The sequence below is a fragment of the Mytilus galloprovincialis genome, chromosome 12, assembly GCF_965363235.1.
Source record: "Mytilus galloprovincialis chromosome 12, xbMytGall1.hap1.1, whole genome shotgun sequence".
NCBI lineage: Eukaryota > Metazoa > Mollusca > Bivalvia > Mytilida > Mytilidae > Mytilus > Mytilus galloprovincialis.
In genome coordinates, this window is record NC_134849.1 from 59,644,828 (window position 1) to 59,667,168 (window position 22,341).

Consider the following 22,341-nt stretch of genomic DNA (forward strand, 5'->3'; position numbering starts at 1 on the left):
TCTTTCGCCAAAACAATACATTTTTCGCCACTTTATTTTTTTTTTTCGCCAAGTAACATAAATATATTTTTCGTTTAAAATTTACCTTTTTTCTTTCGCAAATGACGAATTTTTATCGCCACTTTTTTTTCGCAAACCGCCAGCGAAAACCCTGCCTCTGTGGATTTGTAGGGTGGCTATAGCATGCAAACTGCTTAAAAAATATATGCACATGAGACTTTTCCTTTAAACCACAAAAATACTGAGAACAATTCAAAAAGAAAGTCCCTACTTAATAGGAGAAATCGAAAGCTCATACACAGCAAACGAATCAACTGTAATATTCCTGACATGGAACAGGCATTTTCTTATGTCGAAATTGGTGGAATAAACCTGGTTTTAAAGCAAGCTTAACCTATCACTTGTGTGACAGTTGCATCAAATTGCATTAAATTAACAACGATGTGTGAACAAAACAAACAGACATAATAGGTAAAAATTTCAAAAAAGGGGCACAGCAGTCAACATTGTGTTATTATCCTAATCACTATAAAAATAAACAAATATGAATCAAGCGAACTATCAAAAATTAAAGACAAGAATACACAAATTTACCATGGTAGTACGATAACACAATGATGGGATCCATATATACATAGCCACGTATATACATATCAAAGAAACATCAAAAGGCAGATAGACAAAGCACATTAGCACAAATGAAAGACAAGAATACAAAAATGTTTTACAATAGCACCATAACGGGATGTATAAGTACAGAGCCACGTCATACATGTATGTATCAAATAAACACCAAAAGTCATCTAGACAAAGCACATTAGCCAAAATGAAAGACAAGAATACGAGAATTGTCATAGAACAATATCACAATGACGAGATGAACTAGAAACGAGCCACGTCAAATAAATATCAATAAAACAGAACTAAACAGTAAAAGTATTTTTCATAAATACAAATATAAGCAATGTATTACACGTTATTAAGTTGAAAAACAACTTCAGGACCAAGAATCTATACTTCAAGACCACAAAGGATATGAATGCACAATTTGCAGATTTGAACATTCAAATGAAGGTAAGCATGGTTTATGTCAATGAGACCACAAAAGGCATAATCCCTCAGCCCGTATTGAATGATTTGATGATATATTTCCATCCTGCTAGCTATGTTCGTTTCTGGAATTTGCTGTATATTTCGATGAAAAAAATTTGTGCATATCTGGTCAAGCAAAAGACAGTTAGGGATTTCGTAACAATAAGTTGATTAAGGATGTTGGCTACTCTGTTTGAAAATAACAAACTTTCTAAAAGATTGTTATGAATTGAAAGTATATAAATAAAGAAACTAAAAAAAGCAGAAAAACAAATAGAGGGTGCATGTGCTTGTTTTCGAGATATAAGCCGTTGAAAATTTGGCGGGAAATAATTGTCTCTAGATTTTTCTTTCACTTAACATTGGCACCATTTTTGTTTAAAACACTATGAAAAAATAACAAGGATTTCATAAGATTTTTAAATATGGCTTTTTAAATAATATGTAATAAAAATATGAAAAGAAAGGTAAATAAGTGGGCAAATTTTTTTAATGTAAATACAGGGATAAAATCAGAGGATTCCGAAAATTTGGCAAAAATTCAAAAAGTAGAGGAGCAAACATCCTTATAACCTTTACAAAATTCTTTCATAGATATAAAAATGGTAAGAAAGTTTGGATGTACCTGCATAACTTTTATTTCTGACAAAAAATTGATGTATCATCACAATTTTTACACTGATGTTCTTTATAAAGTTCATAAATCTAGACATTATGTGTTAACTAATAGATACATATTTCAATGTTGTGTTTTGCATACCACCTTACCAACATCAGTTTTCGTGTGTACTAGATGAAGGTTGTTCTAGAAACATGATGTTTGTTATTATCTGTCTGAATTTGTGGTTTTGTTTTTGTTTTGTTTTTTTTTTAGGTGTTTTATGTGCGTGTATGTTTTGGTTTGTTTTTATTATTATTATTAGAGCGACATGGACATTATAATGGTGTTTCAGTCTATCAAATTCAAAGTTTGTGAGTTGTGTTATTTTAGTAGAAATTAGGTTACAGCTCCTCCGGCGAAACTTTCTACCTCCAGTTGGTAGAATGGAATGTCGCTTTTACATAAAATGATACGAGTGACTTGTCATTACAAGGCACGCTTATACAGTGTTATAATGTCACGACATTGCAAACAAACTGTTAGTGTCTTCTTAAGTGCTGTAGATATATACAATTAAGGAGATGTGATGTAATTGCAAATGAGACAACTAACTATACGCTATTCAACATCGAAAAAAAAAATACTGTATAGTTGGCTGCAAAAGTCCGCGACATGAAAACTATGATGAAAAAAATATCAATTGAGGAAAAAAGCAGCCTAATTTATAACAAAACAATTTACGAAAATCGAATATGACAGACACGAACAATCGAAAACAAATGATATAAATGTTCCCGGCTTGGGACAGACACATTATAATACTGGAATACTAAATGCCTTGGATGTGTTTAAGTTGACTTTAGACCATGGTGCATGCTTTTTAATTTCTTAATTGATAATGGAAATTGGGAATATGTCATAGAGACAACAATCCGACCAAAGAGCAAACAACATTCGAAAGACACCAATGGGTCTTCAACGCAGCGACAAAATCCAGCACCCGGAGGGGGTTCTCTGTTGGCCCTTAAAGAAAATCATGTATTAGTTTAGTGAAAATGGACGTCACCCTTTTAAAACACATAATCATATAAATGAACTAAAATTAAAAAAACAAACAAGAGTAACAAAGGCCAGAGGAACCTGTCCTTAGTCAGGAACCTCGTGTTCAGTAGTTGTCGTTTGTTGGTGTGGTTCATAAGTGTTTCTCGATTCTCGTGTTCATATAGATTAGACCATTGATTTAACATTTCTGAAGGGTTTTCACTAGTCATTTGTGGGGCATTTATAGCTTGCTGTACGGTGTGAGCCAAGGCTCCATGTTAAAGACAGTACTTTGACCTAAAATGGTTTACTTTTACAAAATGTTACTTGGATATAGAGTTCTCTCATTGGGTCTCGTACAACATCTTCTTTTATCTACATTCTGCAATTTCAACATTTTAATTCAATCCAAATATACATGTTTTAATTTGTGATAATTTTGAACAGTTTCTGGACTAAACAGCAGAGACGACGAATTAACATAAAATGTGAATTGATCCAATGATACATTGTAAAGTTATATCCAATGTTTTGAAAAATTATTGTTTCTTAAATCTATCATCCTGGTCAGTTGGAAAATATGTCTCCCAACCAAATTTAAAATGCGGTTTTGATTCTTTAAATGATCCCTCAGTTGTGAGTCGTACATTTTTACGGGACCACATTACGGTTAAGATAATTAAGTAAATAACAACTGCAAATACGATATATACAGCTCCAGTTATCAGGTCCATTGTGTTCTAGAAAATAATGATAAATATAATAATTAGTATGTCATTGTTTGTGTATAGGATAAGAATATATGGTATGATTTCAAATGAGACAACTCTGAACGTGATATCAAATGACACAGACACTTACGATTATATGTCACCGTATGGCTGTAAATAATGAGCAAATCAGATACCTCACAGTCAGCTATAAAATGCCTCAAAACAATTCAAACAAGAAACTAACGAATGTGTATCACACGTTTATGTCACATCTATCATCAAATCCATTGCAGAAGTCGTTGCTAAAGATTAGACATTCGGAAATACAGTAAAAACAGTTAAAAGCTTAGGCTATTAATAAAACAGGTAGGCATGCTTATCACATACAGACATAGAAAAATCGATACTTTTAAAAAAGAAAGTATTTAAGATTAATCTTAAGTAAATATATAACCTTTCTAGATAAAATTTGTCTATCACCATGCATTGAAATATTCGGCGATATGTGCAGAAAATGTAAATCCAAATAGGGTAGTTATCAAATTATTATCAACATTTTATGTAAAATTATGTCAACGATGTTGTTCAATGAATGAATGCAAATTAAACTGAATCAAGTTCTATACTCAGGCCGAAAGACCTAACAAGTAAAAGAACAAAATGTCAAACTCTTATGAATATTCTAAACGTATTTCCCCCAAGCAAGTGGCAGAATCAAAAGCTAAAACACATCAAACAAAAGCACGACACTGGTCATATTCCTGACCTGGTATGGTCATTTACTTATGTAGAAAAAGGTGGAACATAAAATATCATTATGATGTATATTGACATCGAAGTGTAAACCAAACAAAACAGACATTATTGTTATAAACGTCAAAAATAAGAGTACAGCAGTCAATAGTTTGTTTTGTACTAAATTATAAACCTGGTACCTTTGATAACTAATTATACATTATAAGTCAACAAGCACATTTTATCGTCTGTCTTTCCCAAGTTTGAAAAAAAACACTTATAAAGTGATACAGCAATATTATTTAGTTTATTCCATATTTATGAGTTTGAATGTCCCTTTTGTATCCTTCGCCTCTCTTTTAAGTTAAATGCAATCAGGTTACCACCGTAGTTACATGAAAAAAATATTTTAAAAACTGTTCTTACTGAGTTGTGTATAAATTGCTGAATATTTTAAAAATCAACATATGATTATTAGAAATAAATTTCTATACCTTTTTTTTAATTTCAGCTAGTGTGGTATTTCAAATGTCTTGACTATCACACCTATTTGTTTGTACTGCATTAGTCGACCACCTATTTTCTTTATCTACACCTGTGGAAATTCCTATTCGTTGAATTTGTATGACTGATTATAGATATAACTAATGTTTATAGTGTGTTCTTATTTTGTGCTGTTACACCACTTTCACAGGTTAAGGGGAGGGTTTAGCGCTCTAAACATGTTGAACCCCATCATGTCATGTATGTGTCTGTCGCGAGTCAAGAGCATGGTAATCAGTGGTTACATTGTTTACTTGTGCGTGGCCTAGTTAATAAATATTACCACAAGGTAAACATTAACACAGTTAGTAAGATTCATCAAAGATTGAAGACTTCGGTTTTGGATAGAAGCTCAGACTGAATGTGTAAAAGATATATTTGGGATTAGGACAGACAATTTTTTTTATGGGAATCGGATGGGGAGGGTAGGTTGGCAGGAGGGTTTTTGCAAATGAATGTTCTGACTTGTTACGTACTGGAAATATAAATGCATTTTGCCAAAACAGATTGAATGGGAATGGTATATCCAAAAACATAAAAGAATTAAAATGTGTACATAACTGAAAATGAACTCAAACAAAGACATAATGTGAAACTCGCAAAAGGATTGTACTTTGTACCTAATTATGATTATGAAAAACACAAGCTATGTGCAGGTTAAATATTTTTTGTCAAAGTAATTTTTAATGAAATTGAATTCCAATCGACTTGAAACTTAGTACACATGTTTCCCATGATATAGTCTTCCTAATTCTAATGCAAAATTAAAGTTTTGGCTCCAATTTCACAGTCCACTAAACATAGAAATTGATAGTGCAAAGTTAAGTTTTTGGTTAAAGTTTTTGGTCAAGGTAATTTTTGATGAAGTTAAGTCCAACAAACTGGAAACATATGATCTTTCTTATTTTAAAGCCAAATTAAAGTTTTTACCTCAATTTCACAGTCCACTGAACATCGAAAATGATAGTGCGAGTGAAGCATCCGTGTACGTACTATGGACACATTTGTGTGCTTCGATATTTTATGGTGATTTTTCATATAGCATTGTGTTACTTACCCCAGAGGTACATTATTACCAAATTTGATGATTCTACGATTAAAAAAAGTGTGGTCCCAATTTACACTAATGAGAAGTGCAAATTAATCCAAGAACATGTTATATCATTCTTCTTGCTTGAGATTAAAATTATTTCTAGACACTTAGGGCGCAATCAATGACCTGAAATTGAAAATAGTAATCAACAGATTATCAATCATTTTTGACTCGTGGTTGTTTCTTGGTCACATCTCATCTCCGGGCTGCCACCACTCGATATCAATGTACGTCAGCAGCTTAGAAACAGACTTTCCCTTGCAAAAATTTCGATAATCTATAACATGTATAAGTATCAATCATATTTGTGGTCGATGCTTATTTTTTACCATTTCACAAAAAAGAAAGTGAGTTTAAGTAAACAATGTCATGAACAATATAGCAAATTGATATTGTGTAACCCGTGATAGGTACATATAGGTCTTACAAAATGTATTTATCCTTATTTTGGCACACGGAATACTCATAAAAAGTAAAATCACAAAAATACTGAACTTAGAGGAAGATCAATTGGGAAAGTCCATAATCACATGGCAAAATCAAACAAAACGCATCAAAAACGAATGGACAAGAACTGTCATATTCCTGACTTGGTACAGGCATTTTCAAATGTAGAAAATGGTGGATTAAACCTGGTTCTATAGCGCTAACCCTCTCACTTTAATGACAGTCTCACCAATTTCCGATATTTTTACATTGATGCGTTAAATAAACAGACACAATAAATAAAATAGTCAAAATATGGGTACATCAGTCATCATCGTTTAACAATTTTAAAAGGAACAATTTAACAGAACACAAAAACATCTACTATCTACGAACACATTTATTGATTTGAGTGTCTGACGTCAGAAAATTTTATACGTCACATAAATTTGTCGTTCAATGTGCGTACAAACAATTTTAAAATTTTCATGGGAATATTAGCATACAGGGTTAAAAAATCAAAAGGGTACACAATAACTAAAAATAAAAATATTACCGGAAGGGTGAATGGACGTTTTTATAATTTATTACCTTATCAATGAATTCATTTGTACATTTTTAAAGTATTTTATCTTATTAATGAGATTTTAAAATCGGTTCACTTCTAAAATACACACACTTTGCGGCTAAGCTTTTTTTGCTGGGTTAAACAGAATTGTGAAAGCTTATACCTTTCATTAACGCGTGAATATAAGTAATAACCAATTGTTTTTATATCAGCTGCCATTTTTAACGTGCAATCGCATGATTCATTTATCATTTGTTCAATGTGCGTACAAACAATTTTAAAATTTTCATGGGAATATTAGCATACAGGGTTAAAAAATCAAAAGGGTACACAATAACTAAAAATAAAAATATTACCGGAAGGGTGAATGGACGTTTTTATAATTTATTACCTTATCAATGAATTCATTTGTACATTTTTAAAGTATTTTATCTTATTAATGAGATTTTAAAATCGGTTCACTTCTAAAATACACACACTTTGCGGCTAAGCTTTTTTTGCTGGGTTAAACAGAATTGTGAAAGCTTATACCTTTCATTAACGCGTGAATATAAGTAATAACCAATTGTTTTTATATCAGCTGCCATTTTTAACGTGCAATCGCATGATTCATTTATCACCGCGTAATACCGAACGGATCATGCATTGTCTTATTAGGTCTTTCCACTATTCTGTGGAAAGACCTATTGTTTTTCTTCTGATTATTTTTTTTTTCTTCCGCCAAATTTTGTTCTTGCGATAAACATTTGTTTCGCAATATGTCGTTTAGATATTTGGTATATGATATCGAACAGTTTTTTGCGCTTTTGAAATTAACCCTGCGTAACCGAATACTTTTCTTTGTAGGAGTTATCTCCCCAAACACTTTTTTCCTTGTGATCACAACTCCTTCGCAACTGTGAAAGATTACGACAATTTATTTTATAAAATTGCTCGTTTTATCCTTCGCATGATTTGTCCAATTTTGACCGAATCAATATGAACGCTCCATATGAGAGTTATTTCCCTTTTTGTATTTGAAATTTTGAAATGTATTTTAAACTGGAACACCATAAGTGATAGAGACCTAGGATCTTTTGATTTGAGGTTCTTGGTCCAAAAATATGAAAATTAGGTCAAGGTCAAAGGTCAAGGTCATATTCTAATTTTTGAATTTGTCTTATTTTCACTCATTTTCATTAACCTTATAAGATATCGACAAATTATTTTGTATAAATTGTTAGTTGCGACACGTGGTTACTAAATAATTTTAGTTGAAAGGGTGCGTAAACAATGAATGGGAGTTTTAGCCCCTATCATATCTTAAATTATGTTTAAAGTGATATAACTTATTAACCATACATATTAGAGACTAGGGTCTTTTGATTTGAAATCCTCAGTTTGTGACCTTGAAATTGAGGTCAAGGTCATAGGTTAATGTGACGTTTTTTTACCATTTCACAAAAAAGAAAGTGAGTTTAAGTAAACAATGTCATGAACAATATAGCAAATTGATATTGTGTAACCCGTGATAGGTACATATAGGTCTTACAAAATGTATTTATCCTTATTTTGGCACACGGAATACTCATAAAAAGTAAAATCACAAAAATACTGAACTTAGAGGAAGATCAATTGGGAAAGTCCATAGATTTTGACCTTTGCTTTAAATTCATTCTATACATCATAAAGCCATATGAACTGACATTTTAGACTGATTTCTTATATTTTAATATCAAAATAGATATTCACTTGTGAAAAGACCTTCAATTGTTCTCTGAACAATTGGTTTTTAATTATTTATTTGTTTTATTCTAAATATCTTATATACAACGTCCATTATCACTGAACAAGTATACATATCTGTTTAGGGGCCAGCTAAATGACGCCTCCGGGTGCGAGAGTTTCTCGCTACATTGAAGACCATTTTGTGGCCTTCTGCTGTTGTCTGCTCTGTGGTCGGGTTGTTGTCGCTTTGACACATTCCCCATTTCCATTCTCAATTTTAATGTATTAGTTATGACATATTTTTATACGACTCTTTTTTTATAGCTGATAAGATATATAATTATCCAGTTAATAAGATATGGCTTACTATAACATGTGTGCACGTTTCGATTCCCTCCCCTCCAGCACAACATGCAAAAGCGGGGAGAAATAATATATGTTATATGTATTAAGTATTCTCTCTTATTTAAGTAAATAAGGTCCGTAACAATATATAAATGAAGTACAACAAACTTTACCTTGAAAACAAATACATTTTTAATTGTTGAAACATGAGAGATCTTATGTGAAATGTTCTTCAATGAATTGTAGTAACATTGTAAAATAAAATGCATAAGATCATACATATATAAATAAATCTTACATACCTAATGTACATCTAGTGCAATTAACATGTACAAAAACACATTATAAAATAAAAAATCACATTTTTTTCCTTTATAAATTTCAAATTCACTTGGTGAGCATAGCATATTAATATCACAGGCTGGCTTACACAATATTTGATTTGGTAAATAGCTTTTGATTAAATAAGTACCAATATGGTATTATGCCCATTTGATTCCTGGTTGCTGTTTTTGATCGTGTCTTAAGTTAAAAAAAAAAAAATTGATCACACAGTACATAAAAATACATGTCTATAGATAGTCTCGAAATGGCCAAATCTGTTTTTCTTAAATATTTTATGGTGACACATTTATCTTATTAAAATGCCTGTACCAAGTCAGGAATATTCCATTCGTTTATGATGTGTTTTGTCATTTGATTTTGCCATGTGATTCCGATTTGATTATTTTCCTCTAAGTTCAGTATTTTTGTGATTTGACTTTTTGCTACTTTTCAATAAAATGTAATACTGCCAACGGAACTTTTCAAGATGCATTATCCGTCAAAAAAAATTCTTTATAAGACTTACTTTATTTTATTACACTATATTCTGCAACTAATATCTACCAACAAAAACTAAACAAGAAATTGTAAAATATTATTACAATCGTTTAGATCATGATGTGTAATATTTTTGATATACTACTACTAGTATATGGTAGGAATAAAGAATATGAAAGAACGCATTCAAACAAAAAACAAATGGAGCTAAGTCATCCTGATAAGGAATCTTTTATGACAATTTTAATTTACAGTCTAAGATGCTATATATGGTATCATATAACAGTTTAAAAATATGTCTAAAGATACGGGCAGCAATTTCTTTCGTTCACCAAATAAGGACTAAAACATGTTAAGTAATATGAAAAGGTGTCAATAACTTGTAAGCAAAATATGGGCACAGGATATATACTATAAACAGATTAGATTTGAACAACTAGGTTGTTTAAACAAATGCAAGGACGGGTTCAGTTATTGCTATTGATTCTGTGCTCTGACTAAAACTATGTAATCATTAAAATATAAAAAAAACCATATCAGTTTATACTATAAGATAGTTTTATTAGTGTCGAATGCCTCCAAATTACTTTTTGATGAAAAACAATAATTATCTGCTATGCATTTAAAGTCTTTTGTGTCATGGATGGATACCCATTTCTTTTATCTATTACTATACATTTTTGTTAAAGATCAGCTGAATCCCGCATACGGAGGCGCAATTTTCTCGCTGCGTTCAAGACGATTTGGTGGCCTTACGCTGTATTCTGCTACTGTGGATTCATTATTATTCGTTGAATACCATTTTTCTTTGGTATAGGTGAATCACGAATACAAATGTTCAACGAAAAACTAATTGTCAACAGGTATTGAATACAGAGATTGGCAAAACCACGAAATGAAATATCTACGAATATGCAAGTTTTCAGCAATCCACAAAAATTAAAACACACGAAAATAAATGAATCTACAGTAATTAAGATGTCTGTTGTCTCTTTTAAACATTTTCCGTTTTTATTCTCATTTTACCTTAAAATCAATGATGTTTGAGCAAATGTGGAGTTGAAATAGATAAAAGAATGTTGTAAAACTAGCGCATTTCAGCCGATTCAAATCTTATCAACGAAAATTTACAAAAAAGTATTAAAACACTTTGAATCTAAGACCCTATGGAGACCTAACATTTGCCTCTATCAACGTCACTTGAACTCTGGTGGATAGTTTTCACTTTTTATTTAATCAAATCTCTTTTTTTTCAAAAGCTTTTAAATTAGTAAGTGACATACACAATTGTTCTTCAATTAGGGTCTCACATAATGACTCGTCAATTATCGGATTTATTCAACTTCGTACTTTATTTGGCCTTCTAAACTTTTTTTCAAGCCTCACTGAAGAGTCTTTTGTAGACGAAACACGCATATGCGGAAAACACAAAATTTCAATCCTGTATTTTTTATGAGTTTGTTTATTCAATTTCGATAGCTAAATAATAATTTTGAAGTCCTCGCCGAGGCTCTGACTTATTAAGTTGGTAATTTAATTCTTTTGATTGATTTAATCCGAAAATCCACTGATGTCGAGGTAAAAATCTATATTTACCTAAAATAGTAAATATTTAGAAAATAAGAACCGCTCTACCTACTGAGAACGAACTCATGCAATCCGTTTTTGTTGTCAACAAATTAATTTAATTCTGGTCTACATCTTGCCTTTTATCTAAATCTTCAAGGGTTTTTATAACTTTTAAATCAAATTGAAAAGACAACGATGTAGAGAATCTGATAAAGTTTTCGATATTCCAATTATTGAGAGATTATATTTGGCACTCATATCACTGCTCATCCACACTGTATATTTATCTGTATATAGATAAAAGAAGCACAGATAATACGGTACACATTCAAATTTTAATTTCATCTGCATAAGTAACATTTTCAAATTTCAATTTACTTTACGTATTCTTTTAATCATCATGGTTACCTTTTTTAGGGAGTAGAAACTTTTTTTCCAGTCTAAATAGAAAACAGATGTTACATTGTTGTTAAATCCTGCTACATATCGTCCATTTAAATTTGAGCGACCACAATAGTCATACCACCATGCTCCATGTTCATACTGAGCACAATTCCCACCATACAGATCATTATCTCTATCCTTAGTGGTAAAGCTGTTTCCACTACTTAAACCGTCACCTGAGAATAATCAATATTAAAATATTTGCAATCCATTAAAGCTAGAATAATGTTTTCTGATTCAAATAGTCAAACCGATTTTTTGAATTATGTATGATAAAAAGAGTTAACAGCTTTGTATGCTCAAAATAAAACATGGAGTATACAGAAATGATAGGGTGAGAGGATAAAATACGAAGAATTATTTAATAACAATACTCGGACTGTTTTTTACACATAAGGTTCTAGCACATTGAGAATGTTTAGTTTCTTATTTCAAAAAGAAATACAAAGGAAAGAACGTTTGTCTGAATTGCAATGCTAAATTTGTTGTTCTTGTCTTTCGTATTGCTAATGAGCTTTGTCTGTATGCATTTAAGTTTTCTTTGTTGTCATATGTTTTTTGTTTTTATACACAATGTTGACTGCTGTACCTTTATTTTCGACATTATTACCTATCAGGTCGGATTAGTTTGTTCACACATCGGTGTCAATATGATGGTATTGTATGCGACTGTCGTACAATTTAGTGAGAGTTTTAGCTAGCTATACGACAAGGTTTAATCGACTATTTTCAACATATGTTGAAAATGCCTGTTCCAAGTGTCAGGAATATTTTGTTATCCATTCGTTTAAAGTGTTTGAGCATTTGATTTCGACATTTGCTCATGGATTTTCTGTTGAGAATTTTCCTCGGAAATCGATATTTTTGTTATTTGATTTTTTTTTCAGAACTGTATTAATTGCATACCAACACCAGGTGAGCCAGAGAAGCCTGTAACTGTGAGTTGATAATTTTCCAATTCGTCTACGATAAGGAAATTAGAAAAATTAGCATAAACAAATTTGGCGTCGAAATCTTCCATATAAATAGACAGTTTGTGACCAGTAGATGATGAAATTTTGTGAATAGCATCGTTTCCTAAAAGAAATTTAACATATATATATATATCATTGTATATGCGTTTACTTTTATACTTGCGTATTGTTATGCGTTTACTTTTCTACATTGGCTAGAGGTATAGGGGGAGGGTTGAGATCTCATAAACATGTTTAACCCCGCCGCAATTTTGCGCCTGTCCCAAGTCAGGAGCCTCTGGCCTTTGTTCGTCTTGTATGATTTTTAATTTTAGTTTCTTGTGTATAATTCGGAGTTTAGTATGACGTCCATTATCACTGTACTAGTATACATATTTTTAGGGGTCAGCTGAAGGACACCTACGGGTGCGGGAATTCTCGCTACATTGAAGACCCATTGGAGGCCTTCGGCTGTTGTCTGCTCTATGGTCGGGTTGATGTCACTTTGACACATTCCCCATTTTCTTTCTCAATTTCATATCCTTCCATCTAGAGTTTAAATATCGAGCAAAAGCTAGTTTACAAACAATTCGTCTGATGAATTTTGATAAATACTGCTTATTTATATGTTTGTTTTGATATTCAGAACATAAGTTATTATTTTCCAATTGCCATTCAATTAATAATACGGAATAAAATGTACCAGAATCATGTGTATTTCAAAACAGATATCTATTTCGTTCGATACGTAATGAGAAAATACCGAAAAGTTATTTACATAGATAAAATATATTTCTTGGTTCAACAATGAAAACAGGTTACGGTCTGATATATTGACCTATAAATTAATGTCATATAAGGCTCATTATATCAACAACAACAAAACATATGATATATACCCAGCCAGTATTCGCCTGCAGGGTCACCAAAGCCTTGCTTGTAAGCATCCCAACTTCTATAGAAATCCACAAAACCATTCAATCTTTTCTGTATAACCTTGATCCGGCAGTTCAAATAAGCTTTCAAGTTTTTATGTAGAAAATTTATGAATACAAATATATATATATATGTATTTAATCTCGTGATATTTTGTTTTTTGTTTTCTTTCTTTAAATTATTGACCTTGTTGTCTCAATATAGTGTTATGTTGTTAGTCTAAAAGCATTTAAGATCCTGGGCTACTTTTTTAACTATATAAGTGGTTTCCCCGTAAGAAGCAACATTCAAAGGTGGAATCCGAGTATGATTATTTTGATAATGGTGTAAAAGGTTATATGCATAGTCTTATAATAAATGTGTTTTCATCTCCATTTTTAAATCTTTGAACAAATTCCTTTTTAAAATGACGTGAATTGACAGTGGAATTATAATCTCCTCATGTTCATGGAAATTTCAACTCTTATTTTATACCAACCAATAACGGTTTTTTAGTCTAATCGGGTATATTAACAGTTTGTTGAGCATGTTCGTAGTAAATATGAAATGAAAAACTTACTGTCCACTTCTCAGTTTTTGTCATAATACAAAATACTCTAACAGGAGTATATGAATCGGGATATATAGTATACACACCGCTTTTTGTATTGATAATATCCTCACATTCCCTAGGCACACGTTTGACTGTAGAAATAAAATAGTTAGTTAAAGTCACACTTTATTCAGCCGAACTTATTAGAAAATAACTACGATATATATATATTTGTGAAAGCAAATTTACAGATCTAACATTGTTGGGTTGATGTTTAGACGAGTTGTGTATACATTATGTACACAGCCATGTATCACCATCATTGATGGCGATCCGATGGATACATCTGTTGTAGAGTTGTCACTGCCTCAGACGTACTTATAAGTATAATAATTTTCTGTGACTGTATATTACATTAATTTGTAGGATACTTTACTATAGATAGTTTAGCTGATCTGTAACAATAACATCTTCATGCTTTATATATCATGTACTGTAGTACGCCGATAGATTAAAACTGACGAGGAAAGGTAACACACGGCCAGCGAAAGCTCTTTTTTTTGAGAGCCCAGGTGGTCGTGTGGTCTAGCGGGACGGCTGCAGTGCAGGCGATTTGGTGTCACGATATCACAGTAGCATGGGTTCGAATCCCGGCGAGGATTAACCAAAAATTTGCGAAAGCAAATTTACAGATCTAACATTGTTGGGTTGATGTTTAGACAAGTTGTATATATATATATATCTATATATACATGGTGTGATTTGTTGTATGTCTCGTGTCTACCTCATCAAACATACATAACAATATTTGTCTGAGCTTTAACGCCTTTTTAATGGAATTTATTGGTGTATAAACATGATAAACTCGACCAATTCACTCACAATTCTCACTGGGTTTAGTTAGAATTATTAGCAATACAGTTTTAAACAGAGTGGCTTACTATATAATTTGGCTTTCGGTCACAAGCTGAACAAGAAATTGGTCGAGTTTATCATGTTTATACACCAATAAATTCCATTAAAAAGGCGTTTAATCCTATAAATAAATGAACCAAGTATACAACAGTAAAAACATTACCTCATCATTGCGACACGTTTCCAAGTGAGAACACTGCTCTTTCGTTTCCACTCCACTACATGACAAACATATTGTACCAGCAACTTATAAAAAACAAAATATATCAGTTTAGTTCGTAAACATTGAATATAGATTAATTTTTGTAAACATCCAAATATTGTCATACGCGATATATTTCAACAAAACACACAAAAAAGAAGAACGTCGAATGGACGTCTATATTGATTTTAATAAATGCAGGATCAAAAAGGGGGACATAACCACTTGCTGATTTCATCCAATGATTTGGCGACACAAAACTCGCTGGGAAGAAACGTTGATAACTGATATGATTTATGAGAGCTGACAGTTATTGTTCCACCAGCAACAACCTCTACTAACCGTTGAAAGAGAGAGAGAGAGAGAATGAGAACCTTTGCATAATCTTTAGGATAAGCTAACAAATCTTATACAATTGTTACATACATTTTTATGGTTGTCTTATCGTCTGCATTCCGGTAGCTATGGGGCGTACATGTGTGCTTATACACCCCGCATGAACATATAGGCATCAGTTAATCAATGGTTTCTAAACAACTATCAGACAGTAAGTCCAGGAATGCCCCTTATTCCATACCCCAGTAACTCTACCCTTAAAAGTGATCTTATTTACTTAAGGTGTTATAGTTTGTGATTAAGTTTCCTAATCGCTGTACCCAGTTTCAATTATTAGGTCTTTCCACTTTTCTGTGGAAAGACCTATTGTTTTTCTTCTGATTATTTTTTTTTTCTTCCACCTAATTTTGTTCTTGCGATAAATATTTGTTTTGCAATATGTCGCTTAGATATTTGGTATATGATATCGAACAGTTTATGCGCTTTTGAAATTTACCCTGCGTAACCGAATACTTTTCTTTGTAGGAGTTATCCCAAACAATGTATTCCTTGTGTCCACTACTCCTTCGCAACCTTAAAAGATTACGACAAATTCATTTTATAAAATTGCTCGTTATATCCTTCGCATGATTTGTCCTATTTTGACCGAAGCGATATGAACGCTCCATATGAGAGTTATTTCCCCTTATTCATTTGCTATAAGTGATATGCATTTCTATCTTGTAAACCATAAGTGATAGAGACTTAAGATCTTTTGATTAAAGGTCCTTGGTCCAAAAAAATGAAAACTGGGTCAAGTTCAAAGGTCAAGGTCATATTCTAATTTTGAAATTTGGCTTATTTCCACTCATTTCCAGAAACCGTATAAGATATCGACAAATTATTTTTTCTAAATTGTTATTTGCCACATGTCGTAAGACATAAATTTTGATTGCAAGGGTACGTTGAATGTAAAAGGGAGTTTTCTCCCCTCCTGTATTTGAAAATACGTGTATGGTGATATAACTCATTACTCAAATATAATTAAGACCTATGGTCTCTTGATTTGAGGTCCTTGGTTGATGACCTTGTAATTGAAATTGATTTCAAGGTCATAGCTTAATTTGACGTTCGAGATTTTGACCTTTGCTTTTACCTCATATGTATACATGATAAAGCCATGAGACTTTTGGCAAAAGGTATCAAACAATTTAACCTTGAAAAAAAAACCGGAAGTGACCTCGTGTAAACCGGAAGTAGGTTTTTGTACTTTATTAATACAAAAGTATATAGTACCAGATTTGGAATCAGTGTCAATTAAATATTCAAATATTATCAGAAGTAACATTTCTAAAACAGGAAGTAACAAATTATCTCCCTTATTTAAAAAATATTGTATAGAAACCATATATTTTTGGAATCAGCGTACAATAGGCTATCATTTGACGATTGAAATGACGTTTTCAACTTAATTTCACAACTTTCATATTAAAATACATTGTTTTTGGTGGAAAGACCTTCAATTGTTCTCTGAACAATTGGCTTTTAATTATCATTTTTTTCTTTCCTGAAAAACTATGATTTTCAATATTTTTTTGATTATATCTAGCATGACTTTTGATAGCCAGTACCATGTGTGCTAAATTTAGCTTTATTTGAATAGTTTAAATAAGAAACTGAATTCAAGATAAACCAATATCCAAAAAATATAGTTTCTAGAAAAATGTGGTGGTCCTATTTAACCACAAAAACCTAGAATTGATCATTATATATTGAAACTGATCATGTAATCGTTTAACAAGATACCAGTAGTTTGTACTAAAGTCCACTAAAAAGGAAATCATTACAACAAAAAATCTATGATGTTTAATGCATTTTTTCTTCTATTTTTCCTCCAAAATACAATTGAGAAGAAAGATATATATCTTAATGTGAGTTTTTGATTAACTTCACATAAAATGAAATCATTGTACCAAACATCAAGAGAAATAGGGAAAGGTTACATATACGTAATTCCTAATGTTTTTTTTTATATCTTTATAAAAAGTATTTTAAACTGAATTATTTGGTTTGTTGCATCTGCTTTTGGTTCAGAAATGTCACATACCACATTTGCAAACGCAATGTAAAAATCAATATATGTCCGTAAAGTCGCGATCTGCTATAAATGGTCTTTAAATGGAAATGTGAAACAATTCAATTGAAAGAAAAAACGGCTTAATTCATAACAGATCAATTTACGAAAACAAAAATGACAGACATAAACCAACGACAACATTTGCACTACAGAATCCAGACTTGGAACAGACACATATAAAATGTGGCAGGGTTAAACATGTTTATGATCGCTGAACCCTCCATCTAATTTTGGACACTGGTGTTACAGCACAACATAAGAATAAACTGGTAAAACAGTTGCATTGAGCTCAACTCAAACGATCGGAACCAGACACAAAAGTAACTAACATTAAAGTAAAAGACACAAAGCACCGAACTAAGAGTACTCACTTTGCCAAATCATAGCCGAATACAACTAATAAATAAATAATGTTCTCTCAGACTAAAAGCTGTATTGCCGCAGTTTGTGACCCCACTTTTACTTAAGTCAACAGTTCAACATCACTTACCTGTAGATCTCAGTGTTGTTAAATAGAGAAACAGCAATATGAAATCTGAAAATAAACATGTTCAAATCGATGTTTTGTATTACAAACAATGCAATTCTTCTATGCCACGAAAGCAAAAACTAATAGACCAGGTTAAGGCAAAATATAATAAACCGTTACATTATAATTTCAATTGAATCAATCTATATATGATTTGAATATAATTCATGACTTTATAGTTTGTTACTTGGAATACAAATTCATGAAGTTGAAGTTGGACCATTAAAGACAACTGAGCCTAATAACAAATCAGTCATGCATGATAGACTTACACCTCGTGATTTTCTCATTATCTTCAACAATGGAATAGAACCTTTTTTTAAAACGGAAATGACATACACTATTGTTTCAAATAAGGACGAAAGTTCGTACCTTTTGAAACGTTAAACCCCGCTGCATCTGTTTGCACCTGTCCTAAGTCAGGAATCGGATGTTCAGTAGTTGTCGTTTGTTGATGTGGTTCAAAAGTGTTTCTCGTTTCTCGTTTTTTGTTATATATAGTTTAGACCGTTGGTTTTCCCGTTTGAAAGGTTTTACACTAGTGATGTTTGGGGTCCTAATTATAGCTTGATAGTCGGTATGAACAAAAGGCTTCGTGTTGAAGACCTTACTTTGACCAATAATGGTACATTTATAAATTGTGACTTGAATGTAGAATTGTCTTATTGGCACTTACACCACATCGTCTTATATCTATAAGGAGGATCTTATTTGCATGTAAACAGCATAAATAATCAGAAATCATTATATCTGAAAGAGGCCACATGCGAATTCATTCGATGACTCCTTAAGAACTTATTGCCGTCTATAATTATTGTGTTTTCGTGATTTTGTCTCCCATTTCTTAAACTTATTCAAATCGGTACCAACTTTCACAGTTTTAAAGATTACAGGCATAACCTTTTAACTCGCCAAACATAGTCATTTACGTAAAGATATTAAATTCTCAAAGGTTTCGGACATGCTGTCATTTCTATTAATCTTGTAACAAGCTATGATCAGAATTACCATAAAAAATGACAGCAAGTTGCCGTCAACTTCATGTGTCTAACGTGTATACACAATCTTCCAAAATATTGTCCTATACATAAATATAAGATGATGTGGTATGAGTTCCAATGAGACAAATCTCCATCCAAGCCACAATTTATAAAAGTATAACCCATTTACCGTTCACTAAATGTGTGAACCACCCTTTTGCTCAAAACCGTATTAAGTTGGTACATTTTTTTTACTTTTCAGGCTTGTCTTTTGTGTCTGTTTCTGGAAAGCCAGAAGTACATCATATAATATTTTTCTTTCTCTTGTCAGTTTTTCTAGCCTAATGATTATATTTCGAATTTGTAGTTTTTTTTTGTAATAATATCTTTAACGTTCTTACCTTTCATTTTACACATAAAAGTTTAAAGATTCTATGTTGTGACAACAACATGTGGTCTGTGATTCAAACTTATCTGACTTAATATAATGTCAGATCAGATAATATGTGTCCTTACTAACATTATTTACATCTCTCGCAAAAGATTAGGCCGAGTTTAAACGAGAGGAGAGTCAACATCAATCATCAAATAGCGGTACGATTACACTTTTTAGAAAGTCGCCAATCCTTTCACATGTTCCAAGTAAATTGTGGTCATTGGTGCGGTCGTAGCATGGTTGAGTTAAGGGCATGCGATACAGTTTTGATCCCATATTGAATTTTGGATGAAAATTTGCATATAGGCTATTTTTTACCTGATTAAAACAAATATGTAATAAAAAATATACCTTCATGTGCTACTTTTTGAGTAAATTACGGCTGAAATTTTAGATATTTCCTAAAAATTCGGATTTGTGGACGTATTTTTCCTTTCGATAGAAATTCATAACATTTTTGTTTTAAAAGATAAACATAGGCTGTCTTTTGTTAAATTTTTTTTAATTTCTGTATTATATAAATGTTCTATAAAGTACGTTTTATTTTAACAAATAACTCATTTATCAAATGTTCACGAATGTAGAAATAAAACCGTCTTTTTTTGACCACGCTGAAGTACATCCATTATTCATAGTTCATTATTTATTATTCAATAATGAATAATGAAATAGTTCACTATTCACTATTCAATATTAAAAAATGAATAATGAATAATGAAATAGTTTATGTTTCATTATTCAAATTGAAGCGGTGAATAGTGAAATAAATATAAAAAAAAATTGACTGTGACACTATAGCTATATCCTGATTCGCAATGCCCATAAGAGGGTTTACCTAAAATGCCACAATATGCGTAAAAATGAGGAAATAGCCAATTTTGAATAATGAAATGGATATTTTGAATAATGAAATGGACTGCTATGACCCTTCAGTCCCTAATTACTGATATATATTATACCTCAATCGAAAGCTTATCAAGAGGGGAACAAAAGGTATATAGTCAATATGTTCCGCAACGCATATTAGAGGAGTAGCGAAGGACTTAAATATCGAAATACGCGTGAACATTGAGAAATAGCAAATTTTGAATAATGAAATGGATATTTTGAATAATGGAATGGGCTGCTATGACCCTTCAGTCCCTAATTACAGGTATATATTATACCTCAATCGAAAGCTTATCAAGAGAGGAACAAAAGGTATATAGTCAATATGTTCCGAAATGCATATTAGAGGAGAAACGAAGGTCTCAAATATCGAATTACGCGTGAACATTGAGAAATAGCCAAATTTGAATAATGAAATGGATATTTTGAATAATGGAATGGACTGCTATGACCCTTCAGCACCTAATTACAGATATATATTATACCACAATCGAAAGTTTATCAAGAGAGGAATAAAAGGTATATAGTCAGTATGTTCCGCAACGCATATTAAAGAAGTAACGAAGGACTTAAATATCGAAATACGCGTGAACATTGAGAAATAGCCAATTTTGAATAATGAAATGGATATTTTGAATAATGGAATGGACTGGTACGATCCTTTAGCCCCTAATTACAGATATATATTATACCTCAATCGAAAGCTTATCAAGAGAGGAACAAAAGGTATATAGTCAATATGTTCAGCAACGCATATTAGAGGAGTAACGAAGGACTTAAATATCGAAATACGCATGAACATTGAGAAATAGCCAATTTTGAATAATGAAATGGATATTTTGAATAATGGAATGGACTTCTAGGACCCTTCAGCCCCTAATTACAGATTTATATTATAACTCAATCGAAAGCTTATCAATAGAGGAACAAAAGGTATATAGTCAATATGTTCCGCAACGCATATTAGAGGAGTAACAAAAGACTTAAATATCGAAATACGCGTGAACATTGAGAAATAGCCAATTTTGAATAATGAAATAGATATTTTGAATAATGGAATGGACTGTTATGACCCTTCAGCCTCTAATTACAGATATATATTATACCTCAATCGAAAGCTTTTCAATAGAGGAACAGAAGGTATATAGTCAATATGTTTTGCAACGCATATTAGAGAAGAAACGAAGGAATTAAATATCGAATTACCCGTGAACATTGAGAAATAGCCAATTTTGAATAATGAAATGGATATTTTGAATAATTGAATGGACTGGTAGGACCCTTCAGCCCCTTAATACAGATATATATAATACCTCAATCGAAAGCTTATCAAGAGAGGAACAAAAGGTATATAGTCAATATGTTCCGCAACGCATATTAGAGGAGTAACGAGGGACTAAAATATCGAATTACGCTTGAACATTGAGAAATAGCCAATTTTGAATAATGAAATGGATATTTTGAATAATGGAATGGACTGGTAGGACCCTTCAGCCCCTATTTACAGATATATAGTATACCTCAATCGAAAGCTTATCAAGAGAGGAACAAAAGGTATATAGTCAATATGTTTTGCAACGCATATTAGAGAAGTAACGAAGGACTTGAATATCGATATACGCGTGAACATTGAGAAATAGCCAATTTTGAATAATGAAATGGATATTTTGAATAATGGAATGAACTGCTGCTACCTTTTAACCCCTCATTATAGATATACCTAATACCTTATTCGAAAGCTTATTACGAGAGAAACAAAATGTATATTGTCAATATGTTCCGCAACGAATATTAAAGGAGAAACGAAAGATTTAAATAT

The 22,341-nt window shown here is 31.7% G+C and overlaps 1 protein-coding gene and 1 long non-coding RNA gene across 6 annotated transcripts in view; both read right to left on the reverse strand.

The window, feature by feature from the left end:
- Positions 1 to 3,114: 3,114 nt before the first annotated feature.
- LOC143054434 (uncharacterized) lies at positions 3,115 to 6,165 on the reverse strand. 2 transcript variants are annotated; one of them, XR_012971679.1, is made up of 3 exons: positions 5,783 to 6,165; positions 4,677 to 4,777; positions 3,115 to 3,474 (listed from the first exon to the last, which is right to left on the reverse strand). It is a non-coding gene; the product is annotated as an uncharacterized LOC143054434 (long non-coding RNA). The 2 variants fall into 2 exon arrangements; XR_012971678.1 differs by lacking the exon at positions 5,783 to 6,165 and having other exon boundaries at positions 4,677 to 5,611.
- Positions 6,166 to 11,419: 5,254 nt separating this feature from the next.
- The window catches only part of LOC143054433 (ficolin-2-like), a 218,519-nt gene continuing 207,597 nt past the window's right edge, over positions 11,420 to 22,341 (reverse strand). The window contains exons 1-7 of one of the 4 annotated variants that reach the window (XM_076227438.1): positions 19,600 to 19,784; positions 18,180 to 18,224; positions 15,199 to 15,281; positions 14,225 to 14,272; positions 13,552 to 13,648; positions 12,606 to 12,776; positions 11,430 to 11,875 (exon numbers count right to left, since the gene is read on the reverse strand). In XM_076227438.1, coding sequence (XP_076083553.1) covers positions 11,625 to 11,875; positions 12,606 to 12,776; positions 13,552 to 13,648; positions 14,225 to 14,272; positions 15,199 to 15,281; positions 18,180 to 18,224; positions 19,600 to 19,615 — 711 coding nt within the window. In that variant the 5' untranslated portion in view covers positions 19,616 to 19,784 and the 3' untranslated portion in view covers positions 11,430 to 11,624. Of the gene's footprint in view, positions 11,876 to 12,605; positions 12,777 to 13,551; positions 13,649 to 14,147; positions 14,273 to 15,198; positions 15,282 to 18,179; positions 18,225 to 19,599; positions 19,787 to 22,341 lie in introns of those variants that run through there. The other 3 variants (XM_076227439.1, XM_076227437.1, XM_076227440.1) reach the window with 3 other exon arrangements.